Genomic DNA, 25,114 nt, shown 5'->3' with positions numbered 1-25,114 from the left:
TAGTCGAATCGCTTATCGCTAGATTGCTTGCATACCGTAATATTTGTATGTAACTGCGTATATTTCTTACTTTAACTTTCAATTGTCGTAATTGATTTTTTATTGCACTAATATATATGTATATATTAATATATATATTTGTAATTTTATTTATTTAATATTCCTTATTGTACACGATAAGATACATTTAATAAGTTTTACAGTAATATACAAAAAAGTACAATGGGCGGTCTTAGCACACAAGGCAATCTCTTACAGACAACCATAGTAAGGAAAAAATAAAAGTACTTATAAAGGATAGTTTACGTGTACAAAAAAAATACATATTCACAAACAAATGAACATAAATATACATAAACATACCTAGACATACATACTTAAACATACGTATATAACATATATATAATAAAAAAGGTTTAATACAATTTTTTTAACAAATTCAAGATTTTAAATATCACAGTTCACATGTATGGGTAAAATATACAACCTTTATCTGCAACTTGGGTGTGTTTTTCAAAAAATTACGAAACCTCTTGTTCAATATCCCTCTGCATCTAAACACAAAGATCTATAAACGAAAAGTGTTACCTGTGATGATCTCTTTATAGCAGATACACGCCCCCTACAAGACATAGGCCTCTCTTAAAGATATGTATGAAGGTTGTACCATAATCTTTACGTTTGGGATGCGGGTTGGTGATCAACTTAGTATTATGGTACACAGAGGACGCTGGAAGCTTGTGAGCAGTGGAAATCCTATATAATTAATGCAGAAATTGGGAATTGATCATCAAGATTGCATGCCGGGGATCGAAACTGTGATCTAAGATAGTCTCAGACCTTTACCATCGACCTGTGATCACCTACGATGTAGAAACGTGATCTCACAATTTTGATCTAGTTGGTAGGCACAGCAACGCTTAACTAACCACGAAGTAGATTATGCTCGATGCTCTCCACTAGATGGAGTCAGAAATGAGATGATCATCCGATGAACGAAAGAAATTGATATTGTCCAGAACATTGGGAGATCATATGGCCGCTATAGCCTTAAGGTTGTGTAGACGAGACCACAGGCAGTAGCCTAGCATACCAAACCACGTCGGAAGACGCTGAGAGCTCCAGCTCTCTGCTGACCAGAAATGGAGGTTCTACAGCTGAAATTATAATAATGCATGAGATTACGAGATTATAAAGCCTCAATCGTAGCCATGTTTTTATTTTATCTCATATAAAAATATATTGTAATATGTACAAACTACAGTGTATGATGTTAGGTGGACCGGAAAGTAATGCCGCTTTCTTAACCCTTAGTAGCCTGATTTACGAAAGTGATTTTTTTTTAATATTACTGCGTTTGCTTGAGGGTCTAGATGAAGGTAAAAATAGTTCTTTTTTGAAATTTCGTTGGAAAGAATATTATACAACAGTAAAATACGTACAGCCAACCTATTAAAAAAAAAACTAATAGTAATGTGAACATTCGGTTTAAAAGATTGGTATGAAAATTGAAACTCTAGGTTATTAAGGATTAAGTTCAATTCACACGACTACATTTTTAACAAGTTTTTATTTCTAATCAACAATAGATTCTCCTTCGTTATTAACATCCTTTTGCCATCTAGTATAACAAATTTTCAATGCCGAAGCAGTAAATATCAATCGGTTTTTCCGGTTAGTATTTTCCGGTTTTCCTAATATTTTATCCTCACCGTATTATGATACAATAGAACCAAACACTACACTCCACACGATCCGATCACAGGGGCGGTTTCCTGTCTCTTCACCGTGAACAGCGAGGGTTATCCGAAGAAGGTTCTGGATCCTCCCACAGATTCTCCACACCGCCGGACAAAGATGTATACACAAAAATCACACACACATCTCTACACGTGTAGAGCTGTTTCCTAAGTGTGAACATCATAGTGCAACTGAAATGCGAGTGTCTAGTAATATTTTTTTAAAATTTCACAGAACCTTCCGCTCCTTGAACTCAGTTCCAATGAAGCCGCGAAAGCCTTCGGTCTAACATCAACTACTTCTACAGAAACTATAGTATATTTTGAATTGAATATGTAAACTCGGAGTTATATAGAATCGCATATATCAAGCGGTATAAAACAAGTTTTGTTTATATTGTAAACGTGTATAAACATTTTAGAATACATCTGAAGTCGATGCACTTTTAATGTGTTGGAAATTGAATTAATATAAATAAACAAGATGTCTGTTTAATTATGAATTGTACAATAATTTAATTTGAATTACAATTATTTATCGTTGCTATAAATATATTTACATTTCATTATTCATTACAAATGAAACATCTCTTGAGTTAGCACAAGTAAATTTTGGCAAATAAATATTGTTACGTACTGTAGGTTCTGACTCATAATGAAACAACACTGGTTTATAAAGAGTCCTTTTTTTAGTTTACCACAGAATATACTATAATATACACTTTGTGTTCGGCACTAATCGGTGTAACATAACTCCTGAAGATGCCCCGTGGAGGGGTGAAACAAGTGTTGAGTGATTTAAAGGTGGCAGTTGTGTAATTCGCATTGTTTGCCGCATACGCATTTATCAGCGGGCTGGCGGGCGGTGCACTTTGTTGCACGACTACCACTGCATGTGCGGAAGTGGCTAAATATTGATCCTTTTCTTACACAGAATATACTTTCGCTTAGTCCAAACCACGCTTCCAAATCGCATAAGAAATCACTGTCCAAATAACTTACCGAAAAATCACTTTGTATCACTGATCGTAGATCTTAATCTTATAACTCGAAAAATAACACTGAACTGCCGTCATGGTGAGTACACTTATACTACGGATAAGGTTCTAGTAAGTTCGAGATAGTACTCGCTTGGAATTTCCGAGAATCGTACACAAATATTAATAAATAACTTCATGGTCACGGATGTTTTTAATCCTAGGGTTCTGTGTTTATTGTTTAGAGAGTTCTGTAAGTCGTGCTTTGTTTTTTATATGTTTACATATATATATATATATAAACATATAGACGAATAAAATATTTGGCAATTAATGGTTTGAAACCTTTTATACAGATTTTGAGACCTTTTATACAGATTGGGCAGATAGTGTAATATGATTTTTTTATTATCTGTCAATGCTGACGGACTTTCATCATTACTTTATTTATTTTAATTTAAATTTCTTTATTGCAGACGTTAGAAGATATATAAATATGTTAAAAACTATATTATGTTATTAAAGATTTACATCACCATATCATCATAATGATGGTGATACGATAAACTGCTGTATATTAATAAGTATGTTATTAAATAGGAAAAAAAGATATAAGATTCACGCTTTAAATGAGCTTGTAAACTTTCTCTATCTGTGTATATAAATAGAAATGAATGTTTGTCTGTATGTCTCTTACAGAATCGTAAACTATGCATTCAATTATGTGATGATCTTTGGCAAAGTTATTGTGCATAAGCTCACGAAGGTTTCTAAGTAATTGAGGTGGCAAGAAATGCCTCCATAATTGCAGACGAAGAAAGCAGAACACCCTTTCTCAGTTCTTACAGAGGGTCGTAGAAAACATCATAGAAAGAAATAAAACTTAGGTTAAAATGGTCAGCTAATAATAAATAATAATGAAAATGTGAATAAATATTAAAATAAGAAAACAAAAGAAAATGTAAATAAAATACTAAATGAATGAAACTAAAGATAAAACTGTAGAAATGTATATATATAATCTAAGTAAAAATTTAATATATTGTAACAATAAAATAGATCTAGAATACAGTGACCGAGGATAGGATGGAAGGTGACGACTAAAAAGAAAATAAAGATAAATGTAATAGATCAAATGTTAAAGAGAGAAAGAAGAGAAAAGGAACTGTAAAATAAGAAGAGAACTGAAAAAGTTATTGCCCCAACAAAACCCTGTTCCCGACAAAACGGGATGGAACGAGAAGTCCACAATAGCGGGGGCCATAAAAAAGGTTTCTAAGTTAGTATGACAAGTTTTAGACAGATGGCGCCACTGTTACGTCAAATAATTTATTGGAGTGACAATGATGAAGTTTCTAATTGTGATATGAGAATTTATGTAGATTATAAAATTCATATCCTGTTTACATAATTAAAATAAATAGGAGAAAAATGCTATTTTTTCATACAATTCCACACAGACGAGATCGCGGGGTACATCGAGTGATCCATAAAATTAGAAACTCTTTTGAGAATAGCTATATACAGTATTACTATACATTCTCATGTAATATATCTGAATGATCGTGATATAAATTTAAAAAATTATAAAACAACGGTGTAGAATATTATTAAGTAATGATAAATCTTAAAAATAAATTACTTTACAACTGTATTAATGACATTGTGAAAGTGATTGTAAAGTAAAACGGTATGTTTGTTGTGAATTATTTTCAAATCATGTCGCGGTCGGTATCTTCGTAGATTTAAAATGAAAGATGTCGTTGGGTCTGTCATTCTAATAACGCTAAACTTGTTCACTTCAAATGATCCTAATTGGATAATTATTATAAATATACTTCAGGTAGAGTACTGTAACTACTAACCCAAACGAAATAGATCAGGTACCAATAGATCAGCCTTGTTTTCTATTATTGTCTAGTTTAGTTTCTAGAAAGAATTTAAATCTAAGTAGGTAACGTAATCTAGTTCTAGGATCAGCCAAATGATGTTTGACTAAATATTTAGGTTGTATTATGATAATTGAAAGTACATTTGCCTATTTAAATTAACTTGGATACAAACAATAGGATTTATGGAAATTCTGTGGATTTAAATGTGGAATTAAACAAAAACAAAAACAGAATAAATAACGGTTTTATTGTCTAAAACAAACAGCCTTAGTTATCCTATACGACAAGCAACAGACCCCGTAACGGTCTTAAATCACATAACAGTAAGGTGAAGCTTAAAGCCCAAATTTCAGTCTTCATTTCCCATTAAACATATCACTCTTCGGATTCTATCAGAGCGTAATCTAAACCATTACCGTCGCCTCCTTTAGTAACCTCATTATCCTTTGTTGTTTTTGCTGTTTCTTTAAGTTCCTTTTTTCTTATTTTACCAATATGTGTCGTTGCTTCGGATTCAGCCGCTGGTGATGAAGTCACAGGTTCGTCTTGCTTCAGTGACGACGATTCAGCTGCTTCAATCTTTTCTGTTTTCACTTCTGGTGCTATCACTTGAATAGGCACCTCGCGTTCTGGTGGAGGCGGAGGAAGCTCGTGCTTTGGAGCGGAGATGGATAGCTTTCCATTCTCCTTCAGCACTGCTGTCACTTCCTCCGGCTTGCTTCCAGCTGGAAGCACGAATCTCTGGACGAAGTGGTTCGCCATGAAATGCTTATCTTCATCCTCTACCTTGCGTTTACCCTCTACTATGATGTACCGGTTCTTCACTTTGATTCTCAACTCTTCGGGCTTGAATCGTTTCACACTGAGTACTATTTCGAACTTGTCTGGCTCGGAAATGATTTTGGGTTCCTCGATGCTGTCTTCATCCAAAGCAGCTGCGGCACGGATCAGTTGACTCCAAGGCCATAGGTAGTGATATGCTAGGGAGTGACTGATATGTCGATCCAGAGCTGCGAATGGGTCCACATACTTGTTCTTCCTGGCTTCGTCGCAGATGACTAGTGTGGCTAGTCCAAATAGCAGTAGCGCGTGTCGTAGCATGTTGTGAGTGTCAGAAGCGTTAAATTCGAATGCGGGGCCCGCGGCACGGCAAGCCTTATATAGCTTCAGCCCGCGTGGGGCGTAGATTCGAGAATGTACTACGGTATCCATTGACGGCAAGTTCAGCGGTAATAGGCAGCTATTGGCAACATTTGGGTGAAAGTGAAAATTTTACATTTTGCTTCTGCAGTTGAGTCATCTAAACCTGTTAGGTATACTTTGTTTGTTGAGTCATCGAGCATGGTTTATCAAAATATTGATATAACCTACTTTAACTATTTCTTTTGATACTTTGTTATTTGTATTTTAGGGCTTTATCTATGTTATAGTATTTTTTATAATATTAATCGAAAACACGTAGTGATAAAGATAATATTGGACAGAATTAAGGAATGTTATGTTAGTTGTGATCTTGTGTATCCTTAAAGGATGACTAGATCTAATAACCTACCGATGTTTTTCACTTCTGCAAAATTAGTGCCAGGTTTATTCGGGACTTTACCATTCTTCTTCAAGGTTCCAATCCAAGGTTTGTTTTGTAAAAGATCAGGAGAAGGCTGTTTCAAAATATTACGTTACTTGTCTTTCTTTGAATTTTTAACAGTGATTTTGTTTGATGGCATTGCCAAAGGATTTTTTTTTGTTAAAATAAAATAGAAAAAAATGTGGAATATTTCAATACATAGATCTTATTATTCGTAACTAGTTACTGATCAAAAATTTCACTCCCAAATGTATTATTATGCGTGTTACGTTTTATATAAAGGCTTTTTTCTTCAGGATGAACTAAAGGATTAAAACAATAACTCGCTTCACGTAACAATGTTTGGGTCAAATGTAAATCCTTCCAGAGCCATCGTTAAATCTACGAATGCAATATGTCGAAAATATAAATTATAATAGACTCTATTTAATGCCTTGCTAATGGTGAATATATTTACTCTACCAAGAGTACGAAGCTATGAAGTAAAAGTGATATTACCATCTTGTTAAGGTTGTTGGAATATTATGGATGCGTCGTTTTCAATCGGTCTTATTGGACTTTTATGGAGAATGGATATGTACAACAGTGGACATTTGCTCATTAGGTTACGACTCTACCAGTTATATAAATCAAATGAATGTATCTCTACATAATTTTGACATACTAAAAAGCTATAAGTAAACTATGGTACAAATGACTTGCAATTGTACATCGAACATTTTTTTAAAATATAAATAGGACCTCTTTGGTTCGAAAAAAGCGGAGAAGAGTACATATAACTTTAATTTGGGGGTCAAGCTTTGTGTCGTATATTTTGATCGATTTAAGTGAGTGTTATTCAGCGTTGGGCATAACATATATATCGTCGTCATTTCGAACCGTAGATGCCCAAGTCATAGACCTCCCTCATTACTACGTTCTGCTGGTGGTTTGGCACTAGTAGTAGTATATGGTGTGCAGTTTGCGCTGCTGTTAATGCTCTGAAAGTTATTTGTGTGTACGATTCTACATAATGAATGCACAAAGTGTGAATTATATAAGATTGTATGCCGGGAATCGAACCTGTGATCATAGATCGAAGGTCTCGGTTCTCTATCACTGAGCTACCACGTAGTGGAATTATATTGTATTAAATAGATTCAGACGTTACTTTGCGGAAGTCCATCCTAACTAAGAAAGGGACTAATATACAGCTACTTCCGCTATGCAGCAGTAGTCATGCAATAAAGTGTACCACCTGCTAGCCCGCTGATAAATGCACGTGTGGTAAAGAATGCGAAAGGCAACAACCACCATTAATTCACTCTACACGTGTTCCACCCATCCACGGGGCATCCTCAGGAGTAATTTTACACCGATACCGAGTTACTCAGTGTCAGTACATATATATATATATATACATATATATATATATATATATATATATATATATATATACATATATATAATTACAGTTTCAACATAAAATAATATAATTGTTGCAATTTGTTACTTGATTCTTTAGTTAAGAAAAATGCATATTTTAATTTTAATTATATTTGTTTTATTTAACAAGGTAAACCACATCAACATACCTCTATGTATATTAATAATAAAAAGAGAAAATATTAGAACAGTTAATTGAAATTTGATTTTATAAATAGCATTAAATTAAATAAAACAGATAATAAATATTGATTAAATGTGACCAACGATTGATGGTCTATGGACGGCAGCTTGTTTGTGGGTGGATGTGTGCGTGCCGCGTGAACACGCGTCCGGCGTGCGCGTGTGTGCGTGTACCGTTAGCATAGATATTGCGAGGGTCATGGCTGTTCATTTATTCTAGTTCCGTATTGTCATTAAATAAATGATTCACTCATGTTTTTGCGGCGAAATGTTTTGAATCGAAGTGAAATTGTGTTACTCATATTTTATATAAACATGCCGTGTGTATGTGTGTTATTGTTTGGGTTGAACTACCACACAATGAATGTAGCGGTTGGTTAAATAATAATGTATATAGATATACATTTCCTCATTTGTAAATTCACTTTCTAGCTGTGGAGAGGTAAATGCTTGGGATTTCTAGCACATTTGAAAAACACAACATTTTGTAGATTTTCTTCTACCATAGACAGCATCAATAAGTAAGTAAAATAGTTCTTTTTACTGGCCCCCCTTTTGAGGGACGTCTCTTTTTCCCTGACATGTGTGGAACAGGTACGTCGTACAGAGTTTTTTTTTAAATAAAATTATGTTCATCTTCCTTTCTTTATATTTTCTTCCAATATGTTTTACGCCTTCCTTTTTCCTTTATATGTTCTATCTTTCCCTCTCTCTCTCTCTCTCTGTCTTTCTCTCTCTCTCTCTCTCTCTCTCTATATATATATATATATATATATATGTGTGTGTGTGTCATAAATTTTACGAATCATATATAACACGTTTTATTTCCAGTTTTATAATTAGAGTTACAAACCATTATTTTTTTAATAAATTTGTCGTTTTGCCTATTTCACTTTTTGTTTGATTTTCATCGCATTTTTGTTTATTTCATGCGAATCTTACCGATGCTATGGATCTACGTTTATGTCCTATTCATATTTATTATGTTTAGATTTGGAATAATTATTTTTAGGGGTAACATCATTTTTGTTGTCTTTCAGAATTTGGCATTTACAAATGATTCGGATGCACGTATACGTCAAGAAATGTTGATATACTAGGAAAAATATAGTTTAAAGTAATTGCAATGATTTGGAGCAAACATTGTACTATTGAATTTACAAAATTAAACGAAAGTATATACAGGGCGTTAGGAAATTGGTAACTAAGAGTATATGTATAGCACATTTGTCTGCAAAAATCTTTAAAGTTTTTAACCCTTTTTACTCACCCTATATGTAGTGATCAATTTGAAATATCTTAAATTAATTTGTTATTTCTATTGGCAAAAGCAAAATTTATTTTATATAGGGTGTACAATTAAAATAAAACTACACCTTTAAATCTTGTCATGATATGACAATATACGTGGAGGTATTCCAATTGAGAAAAAAAACAAACTTTATATTAATGTCATTTACGTATATCTATACTTTAAAATCTTCTTTCCATTATTTACAAATATTATCATAATTATATTCATACAAATAATATCCGTCTGAGCAGCTAACCTTACTTTTTAACACAGATACGAAATAAATAGAATATTTAACTGTATTTTTTAAGGCATAAGATTCAAATTGGCTAACACACGAGCAACGCATGCATCAAATCACGGTCTAGAAGTACCAGTATTCATGTTACGAAATAAAACTAAAACATATCGCACCGTTTAAAATAGAACTTTAAGTTCTGAAGCATATGGTCGAAAATCGATCAGCGGATATTCTTTCTAGAGAATTCCTTAAGGTTCGCACGCTTGGATAGTAAACAAACGCAACAGACAGACGTAAATACTTATTTACTGCGCGGTTTGTTAAATGATATATAGGTGTATAGATAAGGGGAATTGGATATCGCCTTTTTTATTTTTATTACTCTGCCGTTTATTATCTTTATTTCTTTGCAGTTTAATTACTTAGTTCAAAAGTTTTCCCTGTTAGGTTTTGGATCGTTAAATAACTAGTGTGTTTCGTGTTTTATTATCGAGTCATAAGTATGCGTATATTTAGGTTCAACTCCGTGAAGACATTCACTTGAATTGTTCATCTAAAACAGAGTTCCCCAAACTTTTTTGTGTCGTAGACACCTTGCCATGTTTTTCCGTGTTGGGTAGTGTTTAAAACTTAAAGTAAAAACATATGTTGACACATGAATAAACGTATTTGTCCCACATTCGTATCTATAGAGTGACGAATTGAACAAGTCAGTGCAAGGTAGCGAAGCTCTGAGACTGCGACTACCAGGTTTTTACAAGTTCAAAATGTATTGCGACCACAAAGCGAATACCAACATCCTACAACGAACACAATTTTATAAACATATATAATATTTTTTTACTTCATAGGTACTTTTACAAATAATGTAAATGTTTTGATATTATAAGATAAGAAGTATGATGTAAGTAAATAGGTACTATCAGTGTATGTGTTGAGATCCACTATCGTGGACCCCCATTTTCATTTGATAGACCCCTTGCAGGTTGTCATAGACCCCTAGGGGTCGATATAGACCACTTTGGGAATCACTGATCTAAAAGCATGGTAATATCAAGTTACTGTTACTTGGAATAGTACTGATGGGCAGCTGCGAGGTCCGTAGGAGGTTCGGCTGCCTCACATAGGTACCGAAGACGAACACCAACGGGGTTTTCGCCAGGAATCCCTGATAACCCTTGTCCTTCACTGCGTGTTCCGCAATATCAAGGTGGACACGGTCTTAGTCCAGCTCTTCACGGGGCACAGAGGGTTCTCCGAGTACCTTCACCAGCTTAAGTTCAGGGAGGACCCCTCGTGCTTCTGTGAATCAGGCGTGGACCAGCTCGTATTCCATCTGGTAGCTCACTGTACCGCATTCGGAGGACTCCGGGTCGACTCCGAATGCCGGTTAGGCATGAAGGTAGGTGAAGATTATATGGCCTCGCTAATCAACGACAAGGAAGCAAGACCAACGTTCATTACAAATTTGCAGAAAGATGGCGGGAAACATGATAAAAAGAAACAAGAGTATAAAATTAAAAAAAAATGTAAATAAAAGTGTAAAAATTGACGAATAAATAAATACGTAAAAATGCATACCTAGAATAGATCAAAAATGTGATATAGAATAAAAACAAAGAAATTGTAATAGTTAAGGTACGAGAAGAAAGAATGGTATCGAATAAAAGGGAAAGATAGAAGAATTGTAGATAGAAAACAAATAAAGGAATAAAACATGGTACAACACAGGTAGGAATGATAGAAGAGCGTGGAAATAAAATTATTACACGAATTTTTTTTAAATAAAAAGTCAAAAAAGTCCCTGTACCACAATAGACAGGGAACGAGAGGTCCCCTTGGAAAGGCCATTAAAACCCTTTCCTTCCCCCAGAGGGCAGTTTATCTTATATCCTTCCAGAAGATTCTTTTATATTGTAGTACACGGATGAGACATAAGATGAGAGAGCAAGAGAGCAAGACGATCATGGTTGTCGAACAACAGACACCTTCGGGTTGTACAACAGTGTCCGTGCGGTGGTAGCAATATCACGTCACACACGTGCGTGCATTGCACGGACGAGACTCAAGATGCGATCGCAAGATTCATCTATGTTGCGAATACGGCAACCGCACTGGCGCACAACCTGAGGATGCCAATATGGAGCAAGTATGAATAAGTGGTCGCGCGAAATCTAATATTAACCCTTTCCACTCCAATGTCGAGTGTCACTCGACACTGATTTTATTCCACAAGCTCCACTGTCGAGTGATACTCGACATGGTGTAATACTTCTTTTTGCGGAAAATTTTAAAACAGGAAAGATTTCTGTTACTAAAATGTTTGAATCACGAACAAATGAAACATATTCTAGTATCTAGATACTATAATTCAATTAAATTTTATCGATGCTACATAACAGCCTTGGAGTGGAAAGGGTTAAAAACTGGACATTATTAGGGCGTTGTTAAAATAGAACAAGAGACTTAGTAAACACTGTAATATTCAAAAACGTGAACAAAATAAATTCTCTCATAATAAAAACACCAACTGACCAGTTTAATTTTGGTTTATATGTCTAATAGCTTTCTTTATTTTTATGAACAATAAAGAAATATAGAGAGTAGAAAAGTTTTGTGGTTGATATATTTTAATTGGTGTATCAATGCCGTATGCTGTCTAAGCATATTCCTATACTGCTTATGTCATCATATTTCCGGAAAACTACCCAATTATCCTTGATTCTATATCTGAGATAATCGGTGTAAGTTTTCCTATTGTATCAGAAAAAGAAAAAATATCAAGTAATAGAAATAACAAGTTAGATTTAAAATCACTTTGTGGTAAATTGGGATACTTCGCGGTAGAACAGAGATGAAGTGGAGTAGTAATTTATATTAAACTTTTTGACACTAATTTTGTTTTTAAATTTAGAAACATATCTTTTTCATTTATATATACCAATACCTCGATTATTTAATTTTTTTAAAAAAAAATTCTAAAAGATGACAACACTTGTTTCTAATTGCGCCATGCCATCAAAACTTGGTAATTTCCTTTGTAATTTAAAACAACGCAATTCGAATACAGTTTTTTTTTTCACTTTGTTTTGCTAATTTTTAGATTTCAGTTTCAAGTACGTAGTGTGTTGAGAAGAATAATAAATTTGAATAAATTTTAACGTGTTTTTTCTGGTTACAAAAAAGGTAAATATTTTTCCAATTTATTTATTGACAGAGTTATATTATTATTGTTTTTAAATGTTTACTTTGTTTAATTATCTTTATTAAAAGTAGTATTTTCGTAACCCTGTAATCTATCTTCGATCTTTACATGGTTTGCTATAGAAAATCTGAATTCCCTTTGCGGCGTTTCAATTTGCGTCGTGTTTTTTTGGTACGTAACCACGACTCTAACTAAGGTATTGGTGTGTATATATATATATATATATATATATATATATATATATATATATATATATATATATATATATATATATATATTACATGGAAAATTAAAAACCTTACGACGTTGTGTGTGAGTATCTGTGCGGTTGTCTGTTGATTGCATCTTGAGTTCGTGTGACATGATATTGCTACCACCGAATGATGGTTACTGTTATACAGCCTGAAGGTGGTCGATGATCTTCTCGCCTATTTTATTTGCCCCTGAGCTTCGTGGATGGTGAACGTCCTTGGACATGTCTCTGTACCCTAATCTTGACTTAATTGAACTTGTGAGTTAGACACAGGGTGTAAAGATGCCTACTCAGGTAGTGAACCACATTACACATTATTCTTTCTACTTTCCAATCGAATGTCATTCTTCAGTCTCATATCATTCTTGAATCGATCTAAACATAGTTCACTTGTACTTACTACCTTAAAAGTGATGTAACTTGATTTTTATCTAAGGAAACCAAGAATTTATTTAGTATATGAAGACCAAGTCGACTCTATATACTTCTCTAGTCCCAGGCGGGTTAGGTCCAAGACGTTTTCTAAAAGTTTCTACCTATATTCATCGCAGTTAATAGTGACAGAAGTTTCTCTACGAGAGAGTACTTCGAATGCGTCTTATGCTATATAATGCATTGACGTTGGCATTGACGTGAAAGTGCATTTTGTTTATTTTTCCTTAACAGTTCTTTAATGCTTTCTTTATTTTATTTATTTTATTCAATATAAGAAGTACGATTAAAGATTTTTATTTAAAGAACCTAAATTATTTATATACATAATATTACATAAAATATTTATAAAGAAGTAAATAAAAATTGAAATTGAATCTGTATTTTGATAAGCCAATAGTGTGATAAAAGAAGAAAGACAAGGTGTTAATAAAATGTAAATAAATGTGTAAGAGAATGAAAGATAACGTGAAGAATGGAAGAAAAAATATTATCGAAAATAAAAAACACTTTGTGTTATAGGAAGTATGAGAGGTACTTAAAACATGACAATAAAAAAACGTCAAGTTATCTTGACAACATATCTCGTGTGCGTCTTGACATTTGCGTGCTCCCAGCGTTTTAGGTCATAGATGATCACAAAGCATAGGCCTCGAAGATATCTATGTGAGAATAAACCATAATAATCACAAAGGGTACGTTGCTGCACATACTTTGAAAACTTATTTATGAACAGTGGCAAAAAATTAATACGCAAAGTGTGATTTATATAAGTTTGTACCCCGAGAATCTAACTTACGACCTTCTATATCCCTGTCCTTATCACTAGGTTTCAACTGTCTAATTATACCAGTATATCAACAGGCAAATTGATACAGCCATCTCTTTCTATCGTATATATCTGTATATTATAACGGAAGAACAATAATTCAATAATAGTGATATGAGTCGGAGGGTCTGCGCTTGCGCAACATCCTGCGTGTGTTTTGCGATGTACAAATCTAATGTACCGATGAAGATATTTTTGGTTGGGATTTTGAACCTGCGACTTGCGTGTAAGTCTTATTACTCTACCGTTGGTTTACCAATGCTATTCGTTTATAAAGTACATTTTAATGTATCGTTTCATTTATTTTTTTGTAAAAGATGTATGCTGTCGCTTTACACTACCTATTTTTAAGAAAATAGTTAAGAACTACTCATTAGACCTATGATTATTTATCTGTCAATTCATTTGTAGAATATATTTATATAAAGATAGTAACAACATTGTATGTTTGTATTACAAGCCGGGCAGTGCACTTGCTCGGAACCGGTTTTTACTCAACAATCAAATTAGGAGTACTCGATGACAGTCACAAATGATTTGGGAGAAAGTAATGTCTTGATATACCTACTTAATGTTTAATATATTATCTCTCATTTATATTGTATAAAATATATGTAATATTAAATTAAAAGTAGAATACTGTGATTAAAAAGTAAGGTTTATAAAATGTAAATTGTTTATTTATTCTTCCAAATCAATTTCAATACACCATCGAAAAAACGCATTTTTGACAACGATTTAAATAGTTTTTGAAATAGTCGAAATAGTCTTTTTCGTTTAACCTCCAGGGCCTTCGCTTTTTATCTTCTCAATTGTATCAAAATGGCGTCCCCTATTGGTCTTTTGAGTTTAATAAACAGCCAGAAGTAGCACAGAGCTAAATCAGACGAATAGAGTGGCAAAACGGTCAGTCGAACCAATGTAGTATGACATCTACCAATACAGACATTTGAGTCACAAAACATACTTCAAGATGCTTTAGGCTGAACCAAATGATATAACAACTTTTGATAAAGAGAAAATTGGCAAATTTTATATCCAGTAATAATCTAGAAATAAATACATTAAAAAATCTTTTAAGTTAAACGGTTTTTTGATACCCATATTGTGTTGGTTGTGAAAAATGTGTACCTAGTCCGCCATATTGGAACGGCGTCCATCTTGAATTTTAAATTTTGACATAATCATCGTTTTTTACTAGTGTAGCCCTTTCATTCGATACCCATATTGAGGAGGTTAAGGAAAAATATGTAATTCGCCATTTTTTATCGGCGGCCATCTTAGATTTATAATGTTATTGATTTTATTATATTGTATTGTCATCTAAATTAAATGTGTGTACCATATTTCAGTTCAATCTGACCACGGGAAGGTGCTTAAATTTCAATTTCTAATTTTGTCCCAAATAAACAAATTCCATACGGGCCGAACAAAATAAAACCGTTTAAAAATACCCGCCTTTCTTATATCTAGGAGTCTTAAACGACAATTTCACCCTACTATTTGATCGCAATATTATAGTTTGTGAAAGTAAAGTTTAAAAGTAAACAAATAAATATAAAACTCGCTTCGAATGAACCAGTTTTAACAAGTATATATAAGAAGTTAACTTGTTTGAATTACTACGGTTTCCAGTCATGCGAGATATGACGCAACAACCTACTTAAAGCCAAGTCATATATTATAAATAAGGTTTTATATGGTCCCATATGAGTTAAAAAAAAACTAGTATAGGTCAATGACCTGTACCATGTTTCACTGATAAAAATTTTGATATGAACATGAGTTATGAAATTAATTAAAAAAAATTCGATGCAGAAGATATGGATAAATGAATAAATATTTTAATGTAGCAATCCAGGAGATTAAGGTGTAGGAAAAAAATAAGTGTGAAGAAATAAAAAGAAATAGATTGTGAATAAATTATCTTTATTTTAAATTTGAGGTCAAAAGCTATACCTATAAAGAAAAAAAATAGATTTTATACAAACCAATCTACCCGTGTACCTTTCTTAAAGTAAAGTTTTGTGTCGAGTCGAAAAAAAAAGATTCAAATATTTGTTAAAATCCCTTTTAGTTTGGAGAGACGCTCAGACGAGCACTGAGTCATTTGGACGGTGAAAGTAAATATTGTAAAAGCAATCATCGCACCGGTTCCCAGAGACGAGATGGTGTTTAAAAGGAAATAAAAGGTGTTTATCAGAAATAAAAGTAAGATTCAACAGCTGACGCTCGTCTTCGAGCTTTCAACTCTTTTTTTTTTGTTTTTGTTTTCGTTCCATTTTCAAATACAATGTTATCGAACACGAAAACTGTTGATTTTTTTTTTCATTTATTTTTTTCGCGCGGAAAGTAATTATTGCCTGTTATTGTATGAAAGAATAGAAGAAAACAACATCGCCATGCTGATAGAAGATGAAGAAAGAAACATATTCTTAGAGTACTGCAAAAAGTTTATAGGTGACATTATCAAAATAAATGTCGTAGAGACTAAAATGAGGTATAAATTGTTAGACTATGGAATAAAGAACTAAACATAATAAAAATAATAAACAAAGGGTAATACAGAATGCTACATTTTGGAAGCAAAGGTAGGCGATATAAAAAAAGAAAATAAAGTATGAAAAGGAATGAAACATCATGTGACGAATAAAAGAAAAATATGGAGAAGAAAAAGAGAATGAAATTATTAAATGAAAAGTTTCTTAAGAAAAATAATGTCCCTGTGTACCCAAGATAAGAGATATATGAGAGGCTTCCAATAATGGGCGCCATAAAGTGAGAAAAAAAAACACTTTTGAACACAAAACAGTAATGACTGATTAATTAATTAAATATTAATTACTTGAGAAGACTGTAATAGTAATCAAAACGTGCAATAATGAAAAGGAAAAAGATATATTTACAAGACATAGGTCCCTCTCAAAGATTTGCAATTTAAAATGACTACTACGGTGTCCAAATTATGGGACAACCTTCATCGAACAGCATCAGCTGGTATCTGTTCTGCGTGCGAGGGTCTGCCAGTACAGTCTGCCAATTCGCTTCTTAGCTGATTTCTACTTAGCGAAAGTAATATTTTTACTATTTTTTTTTGTCTATAAACCTTATAGTTTTAGAGATATCTTGATGAGTACTAAATATTAAGACTTTTAAAAAGAGTATTTTGTTCCACAGAGAGTGTTTTATAAATTGTGAATAGAAGCTAACAAAATAGTTACAACTTCTAGTTACGTGTAAAGAAAATTGTTACACATCGCCTGGTGTAACAAATGTAACAAGATGAAAATATTGTTACAACGATACCGCTGTTGTCGTAGTTTGTCTCAAGGTCGAAAAAACCGGCGCGGTCCAATTTGCGGCGCAAATGCCGAGGTTCGCTCGGCCCCCCCTACCGCTATAGCCGGCAACATGAATCTGAACAAATAATGGAGGTGGCAATTTATTTTTTTTCTTCATATTAATTTTAAATGAAATTAAAAAGTATATTTGTGTTTTATAATAAATATATAAAATTATTGCAAATCATTTCCCATCATAACTGACAACCAATCGGGAGTTTTTGGAAAATTTTAATGACATTAGCAGTACAAAAGAGCGTGTCGGAACTTTAATGAAATAATAAATTAATTTAAATTATTTCAGAGTATACATTTTATTTAATTATTATCTCAATGAATAAACAAAGATTACATACAAAAGTATTCTTTATATCGTATTATAACAAACAAGACTATATATTGTGATCATGTAATCATTGCATTGGTTTATTTAGATTTATGTTAAATATGACACAATTAGTTTTTTTAATTAACTCTGTGGTTTGCACGGAGTAAGTGTTGTTTTTACAATAAGTCGTAGATTTTTTTTTGCACTAAAACCTTTTTGGTAACAAAAATATTAAAAAAAAACTTACATCGATCGGAGGAGCCGATCCCGAGTTTTATTTTTACCCACACATTAGGAGATTTATTTACACAAACACACACACAAACACATATATATAAACACATATACATGTAGGGTCAGATATTCTTTATTTCTGTTGTCAAAAAAACTCATTTGAAATGAACGATGTCGCGGGCAGCTTGTATCATCCGTAAGTACCGTCTCTACTTAAGATAAATCGTATGCAATTTATCAAAGTTTTTCTCCTTCAGAGATTTCGGAGTTCAGAGGATATTTTTTATGTTTATTAACTTTCTCTTGTTCTGGTTCCAAATGTCGGAAAAGGTTTTAAAAAATTGCGTTAGTTTTAATTGTTGTTGTAAATAGGTTGTCGGTTTTAAGTTCATGAATTTGTAGGCTGTTTAATCGAGTTGGGCTTTTCCGCCCGCCCTTGGTTCAGCGTTCGTGGATCCGTAGCCTACCTTCGATCGTTGAGTATTCCTCCATACTATCCTAAGTCACACACCTACACTCACAACACTAATATGTGTCTATTCTTCTACCTTGGTGCGATCATCGTTCAACTAGAAAAATATCCAGACAGTAAATATTGTTAAATTCGCAGAACTAAACTCTAACGAAGCCGCAAAAGCCTTCAATGCTAGAAGCAACTACTTCTATAGAAACAAGAGATCAATTTAAATGATCCGTAGAGAAATTCGGTGTAAAATAATTAATAAATCGATTTTAGGTGAAATTATAGTTTAATGGAATCAGGCGTTACCTTGCGGATGTTCATCCTGAGTAAGAAAAGGACCAATATTTGACTTTGAATAATGACTCTGTGTTTAACACTAATCGGTGTAACATAGCTCCTGAAGATGCGCCGTGGAGGGGTGAAACACGTGTTGAGTAATTTGACGGTGGCAGTTGCGTAATTCGCATTGTTTGCCGCATACGCATTTATCAGCGGGCTGGCGGGCGGTGCACTTTGTTGCACGACTACCACTGCATGTGCGGAAGTGGCTAAATCTTGGTCCTTTTCTTACTTAGAAATTATAGTTACTTTGTCAAAATTTTTTTACATTATTCTCGATGACCGGTCCGACGATGCCCGTATCAAGTGACATCCTGAAATCTTCGCTCTACCCTCGGTCCGCCTAGTGGTTGGCTTGTGGTTGCCACTCAAGAACCTTTCAGCCCCAAAGGCAAATAGCTGCACGAGCTATTTACTCCGCCCTTTGCCACTTTAGACATGCAATGATCAATGATCTTAGTTTTCCAGTTCTCCTGAGTTTTTCTCTCTTAGCTATTAAAAATAAAAATGATTTCTTGGCTGTAGCATGTAGCATGTAGTATTTCAGTATATTTACAAATACTTATAATCTTTCTTATTCATATAATTAAGTCTGTATTTACTATCTGTTAAAATATGCTTCTTACGTTGTTTAAATTTATTGAAGCTATTAAAGTGAAGACCAATTTGATTCTTATTTGTATGTAATGGAATCAGGCGTTATTTTGCGGAAGTTCATCCTAAGTAAGAAAAGGACCTATATTTAACCACTTCCGCACATGCAGTGTTAACGATGGTAGTTGTGTAATTCGCATTGTTTGCCGCATACGTATTTATCAGCGGGCAGGCGAGCGGTGCATACGCAATTATCAGCGGGCTGGCGGGCTGTGCACTTTGATGCAGTACTACCACTGCATGTGCGGAGTAGCTAAATATGGGTCCCTTTCTTACTTAGGATGTACTTCCGCTAGGTAACGCCTGATTCAATTAAACATTTAATATGACCTGTATGAGTTATTTATTTATATTTTATTGTACACCATAGATAATAACTGAAAAAAGGAACAATTTATGTATCGCTACAAGAAGTCTCATCGCTCGAGGCGATCTCTACCAGACTATCTTTGGTTACTAACGGTCAGCAAAAGTTCTACATAATATTATTTATATGTGTTATTTTCACCTGTATTTACCTATATGACTCGCAGCTAGAAGAAGATTCGTATCAAACAACGGAAAACCCTCTCCCAACTGTCTGCGCTTAATAAATGGGAAAATATTGAAAACAAAACACCCTAGCGATACAAATTAGAATTAACAAAAAACTTAACAATAAATACATTTAAAAAACTTTTAAGGTAAACGGTTTTTTGATACCCATATTGTGGTGGTTGTGGAAAAATATGTACCTAGTCCGCCATATTGGAACGGCGTCCATCTTGAATTTTAAATTTTGACATAATCATCGTGTTTTATTAATGTAGCCCTTTCATTTGATACCCATATTGAGGGGGTTAAGGAAAAATATGTAATCCGCCATTTTGTATCGGCGGCCATCTTAGATTTATAATGTTATTGATTTTATTATATTGTATTGTCATCTAAATTAAATGTGTGTACCAAATTTCAGATCAATCTGACAATGGGAAGGTGCTTATATTTCAATTTCTAATTTTGATCCAAATAAATTCCGTATGGGTCGAATTAAATAAAACCGTTTAAAAAATGGCGGGCTTACTCACCCGTCGCCACTCTAGAACCTTCCGGACTCAAATAACACAAAACATATTTACATATAAATATTATTTTATCGTGTTATATCTTGTCAACTTTATATCTTTACATATATTGATAAATTCTACATGAAAATCTGAACGTTAAAATATATTACGTCACAAAGGAACAAAATAAAGCGTCGAAGTGGCTGACGTCAGTAGGGACTTTAGAAAATACGCCAGCGAAACTTTCAACCACAGAAATCAAAGGATTTTCGTGTAATAAAGACAGAGTCAGACCACGCTCCCACTCCTCACTGAATACATTTAAATCTGCTTTAATCTTCGTAATTCGTATGTAAAACGGTCCCGGCGGAAAATCGTGTGATAAAGATATTAGAAAGAAAAAAATACAACGTTCCAGTGCGAAAAGAAAATGGCTTGAATAATTAAAAAGAAGGTTGTTCAGTTTTGTTTTTGATAGAACTGCTTCTGCTGTCTAAATGGCATATTCAGACGGTTTCAAGTGGCAGGTGGCAGAGAACGAGAGACATTTGTTGCCCTTGAAGCAGGCAATGCTGCCTTCTTCGTTCCTCTAAATCAGAGAGCAGTCCTGCAGATTAAAAAAAAAAACGAAAATCAAAAGCCTTGGCTTGGGCAATATACTACTATTTTACCGTATTAGAAGGACGCCTAGCTTTAAGTTCTCTTTGGTGAACGTTATATGAAGTGACTAAAAAGGGCCCCCAATAGGGGAACTCGGTTTAAATTTGCACTGGTCAATGAGAGAAACTAATAGAAGCAACATCAGAAAATAAAAAAATAATTTCTTTAGTTAATCATACTGAAGTAAGAATATATTTCTGGTTACTCCGCTGTAAATGACTTCATAGAAGTAATAAAAGGACCAATATAGAGCCACTTCCGCACATGCAGTCGTAGTCGTGCAATAAAGTGCATCGCCCGTCAGCCCGCTGATAAATGCGCATGCGGCAAACACAGAGTGCACCCACTCTGTGTTTGGCACTAATCGGTGTAACATTACTCCTGAAGATGCCCCGTGGAGGGGTGAAACACGTGTTGAGGGATTTAGCGGTGGTAGTTGTGTAATTCGCATTGTTTGCCGCATGTGCATCAGCGGGCTGGCAGGCGGTGCACTTTATTGCACGACTATCACTTCTATGAAGTCATTTACAGCGGAGTAACCAGAAATATATTCTTACTTCAGTATGATTAACTAAAGAAATTATTTTTTTATTTTCTGATGTTGCTTCTATTAGTTTCTCTCATTGACCAGTGCAAATTTGTGGCTAAATATTTGTCCTTTTCTTACTTAGGATGGACTTCCGCAAAATAACGCCTGATTCTATTAAATGGCTTCATAGAAGAAAGAAACTTTAAGAATAATGTATACTTCTGCACAATTATTCAGCATCTTCTGACGACTTTCCTGAGGTTATCTGCCTACCTCTGCTAGTCTGTGGTTTCCAAGTTAAAACCTTCATGCTCCAGCTGCTACCACTACCATGTTCTACACGCAATATAGCCTTACCATTGCTACTTCTCCCTCATAACCACCTCCATGGTTTGTTGAGTAACTGTGAGCTTACCAAAGGAGCCAAAAGTTGAAGACCAGGTATATTTTTGGCCTGTTATTCTGAGTCATAGGAATTTATCATTAGAGTTTCTGGAAGGCAAATTCTAGAACTCAATGACAATGACTTATTAAATAATAATAGTAAGAATTTTTATAACTACAATGTATAAAATATCTTAAAGATTCAGACTGTAACTTGAGGAAGGTAATCCTAACTTAGAAAGGGACTAACATATAGCTACTTCCGCTATGCCGGAAGTAGCTATATATTTGTCCCTTTCATAGTTCAATATATAAGTCAAAAAACACTTGTTTCTACGCTTGTTTCGTGAAGTGAAGCAAATTTAATAAAAAAAAAATGTAAGAACATTTGTATCGCTACTATTTTAAATCTCTATCTGTAAATAGAATTTATTTAATTCAACTTCTGTATTATTGTAACACACGCTTACATCAGCGTTTCTTGAATGCTGCAAGAGGATATTAGAGAAGGTAATGAAAATGAACAAAACAGATACAGGTCGATAGAAAATAAATAAATGAGTAGTTAAACCAATTAAGTAAAAATTAAATTATCCTGTGACAATAATAAGTAAATTAGAAATGTTAAATGGTAAATAAGTATATACTATGTAAATATATGAGATAACAAAACCTGTGATGTTAAAGATCGAGGCGAAGGAAGTGAGGCGATGAATGAATGGTTGTTGGTAAGGATAAGAAAGATAGAAATTTTAGAATGTAAGTAGAAGATAGATAGATCATGTGAAGAACGATAGGAGAGTAAGGAAATAAAAAAAGAAAGTGAAAAAAATTATTAATAGATAAGAAACTACATTGTCCTTCCCAAAGATAGGAGACGATAGGCCCACAATGTTTACAAGATATGTTAGACCAATGATTCCCAAAGTGGTCTATATCAACCCCTAGGGGTCTATGACAACCTGCAAGGGGTCTACGTCAGCGAAAAAAAAATTGGGAGTCCATGAAATGAAAATGGGGGTCCCGATACTGGATCTCAACACATACACTGATAGTACCTATTTACTTACATCATACTATCTTATAATATCAAAACATTTACATTATTTATAAAAGTACCTATAAAGTAAAAAAATTATTATATATGTTTATAAAATTGTATGAGTTGTAAGATATTGGTATTTGCTTTGTGATCGCAATACATTTTGAACTTGTAAAAACCTGAGAGTCGCAGTCACGTGTTTGTTTAATGTTACGTATATTTTACATAACAGATACAAAATTTTATTTTGAGTAGTTTTAATTTAAATCCAATTAATAGATGTCGAAATTAACATGTGTTTTTACTTTAAGTTTTTAACACTAAACTTCACTACAGTTAGAAATTTACAGGAAATCAATATCAGGTAAGTAGGGGGTCTACCTGACACGGAAACACATGGCAAGGGGTCTACGACACAAAAAAGTTCTAGACCCTCCTTTTGGTAGTTTTAATAAACCTTACAGCATTCAAAGAATTTTCATCTTCTTTTCAGTCGATGGACGCTCACTGGCCTCCTATAAAGGTCGCCTCGATGACTTATACTGCGTTGCCTGCATCTAGCGACTTCCTTAACTTTGTCGTTCCCACTAGTGGGGGCCTAACCACGCCGCGCCCAAACGACAATCGGTTGCACGATGTGTCCTGCCATTTCAGACAAGAAATTATTCAAGCTACGTCGGTGATCTTGAATCTTCTAAATTTTTTGTTGATGGATATATCGGAACTTGGTTCGTTGACTTATTTACATGATATATCACGGTATACATATGAAAAATTAAATTAAATTTTAAAAAGCAACTGTCGAGTTTCTGGCTGGCTGTTATCAGCAGAGCGTTCCTAGCCGGTGATAACTTACTTATAATGTTAAAATAATTGAAGATTAAAACGTACTAATAAATATATATGCCGCATTAGAATTGTAACAGATCTGTGGTGCACCGCGCGGGCTTCGGTCATGTGAACGGCACTAATAAAAAAATAAACGCGTCGCCATCTTGCCCCGTATTACCATTTAGCTGTCAAGGGCATATTTCGCGCGCAAACGACGGGGAGACGGGATATTTTCAAGGAGTATTTTATCTATATTTCCCTTGATTTAGATGGCAGTTTAAAACGGTAAGATTTTGTTTTAATAATGGAAATGAAATTACAAATGGCGGCCATTTTTTTATAAGTAAACAACCGATTTACAAGAAAGAAATAAAATTTAAAGTTTCAAGACAATAAATTCGTAAACAAGAAATAAAACATTAGAACTGTTTCCTTAAGATCTTAGAGACCAGAGACCACAGACTAAGCGCAGTTTAGGTTGGACACTACAACGTATACAGATGACCTTTTACAAGTCGTCAGAAGTTACTTGATGAAGGCTCTTTCTGGAAGAGGTATGTCCAGCGGTGGGCGTGAAATGATGATCACGAAGTTAAAAAATATTAGTGTGTGACAATTTTTTTTATTTTTTTATGCCACTCTAACTCTAAATTCACTAAAAACTTGTACAGTGATAATAGATGATTGATAATGGTGGTGAAAGTTTTAAAAAGAAAATTTAAGGCCGTAAGGAAGAAGTACACGAGAAGAATTCGAAGATATTTCACTCTATTTATATTTTTAAAAAAAATTCTTATGAAATGTCACCTATCATCTTCAGAACTCTGAAGGACATATTTAAGAGATACGTATTTCGTACAAGTACTCGTATGATGTAAATAAATGAAAACATTATATAACTGCATGTAAGTTTAATATATACGTATCTTTGTTCTTAAAATAATGATATATAAGTGCCTATTTTCACCAACAAACTAATTGTGTAATTTGACGAATTCGTATGTCCTTTTTATGACAAATAAATATATGGAAAATAAATAAAAAAATACTAAAGTCATCTCATGTCTTTCCAAAGATTTCTATTGCAGAATATAGGCCTTCGATAAATACATTCAAAAAGGACATTAACGGTCTTAGTCGATAATCAAAACGAAACGAAAATAATTAAAAAAAATTGGTGTCTCTATACGAAGATCGTTGACCAATGT

At 33.7% G+C, this 25,114-nt stretch overlaps 1 protein-coding gene across 1 annotated transcript; it reads right to left on the bottom strand.

Annotated features, from left to right (window-relative positions):
• Window positions 1-4,834: 4,834 nt before the first annotated feature.
• On the bottom strand, window positions 4,835-5,759 carry LOC137926853 (protein lethal(2)essential for life-like). Its single transcript, XM_068770575.1, has one exon. It carries the CDS (start codon window positions 5,707-5,709, stop codon window positions 4,984-4,986), a length of 726 nt encoding a protein of 241 aa, XP_068626676.1. The 5' UTR covers window positions 5,710-5,759; the 3' UTR covers window positions 4,835-4,983.
• Between the last annotated feature and the right edge of the window lie 19,355 nt (window positions 5,760-25,114).

Source organism: Battus philenor, unplaced genomic scaffold, assembly GCF_028537555.1.
Source record: "Battus philenor isolate CCGP_79_NKW_IND1 unplaced genomic scaffold, ilBatPhil1.0.hap1 SCAF_3, whole genome shotgun sequence".
Lineage (NCBI taxonomy): Eukaryota > Metazoa > Arthropoda > Insecta > Lepidoptera > Papilionidae > Battus > Battus philenor.
This window is presented reverse-complemented; position numbering and strand designations above follow the sequence as displayed.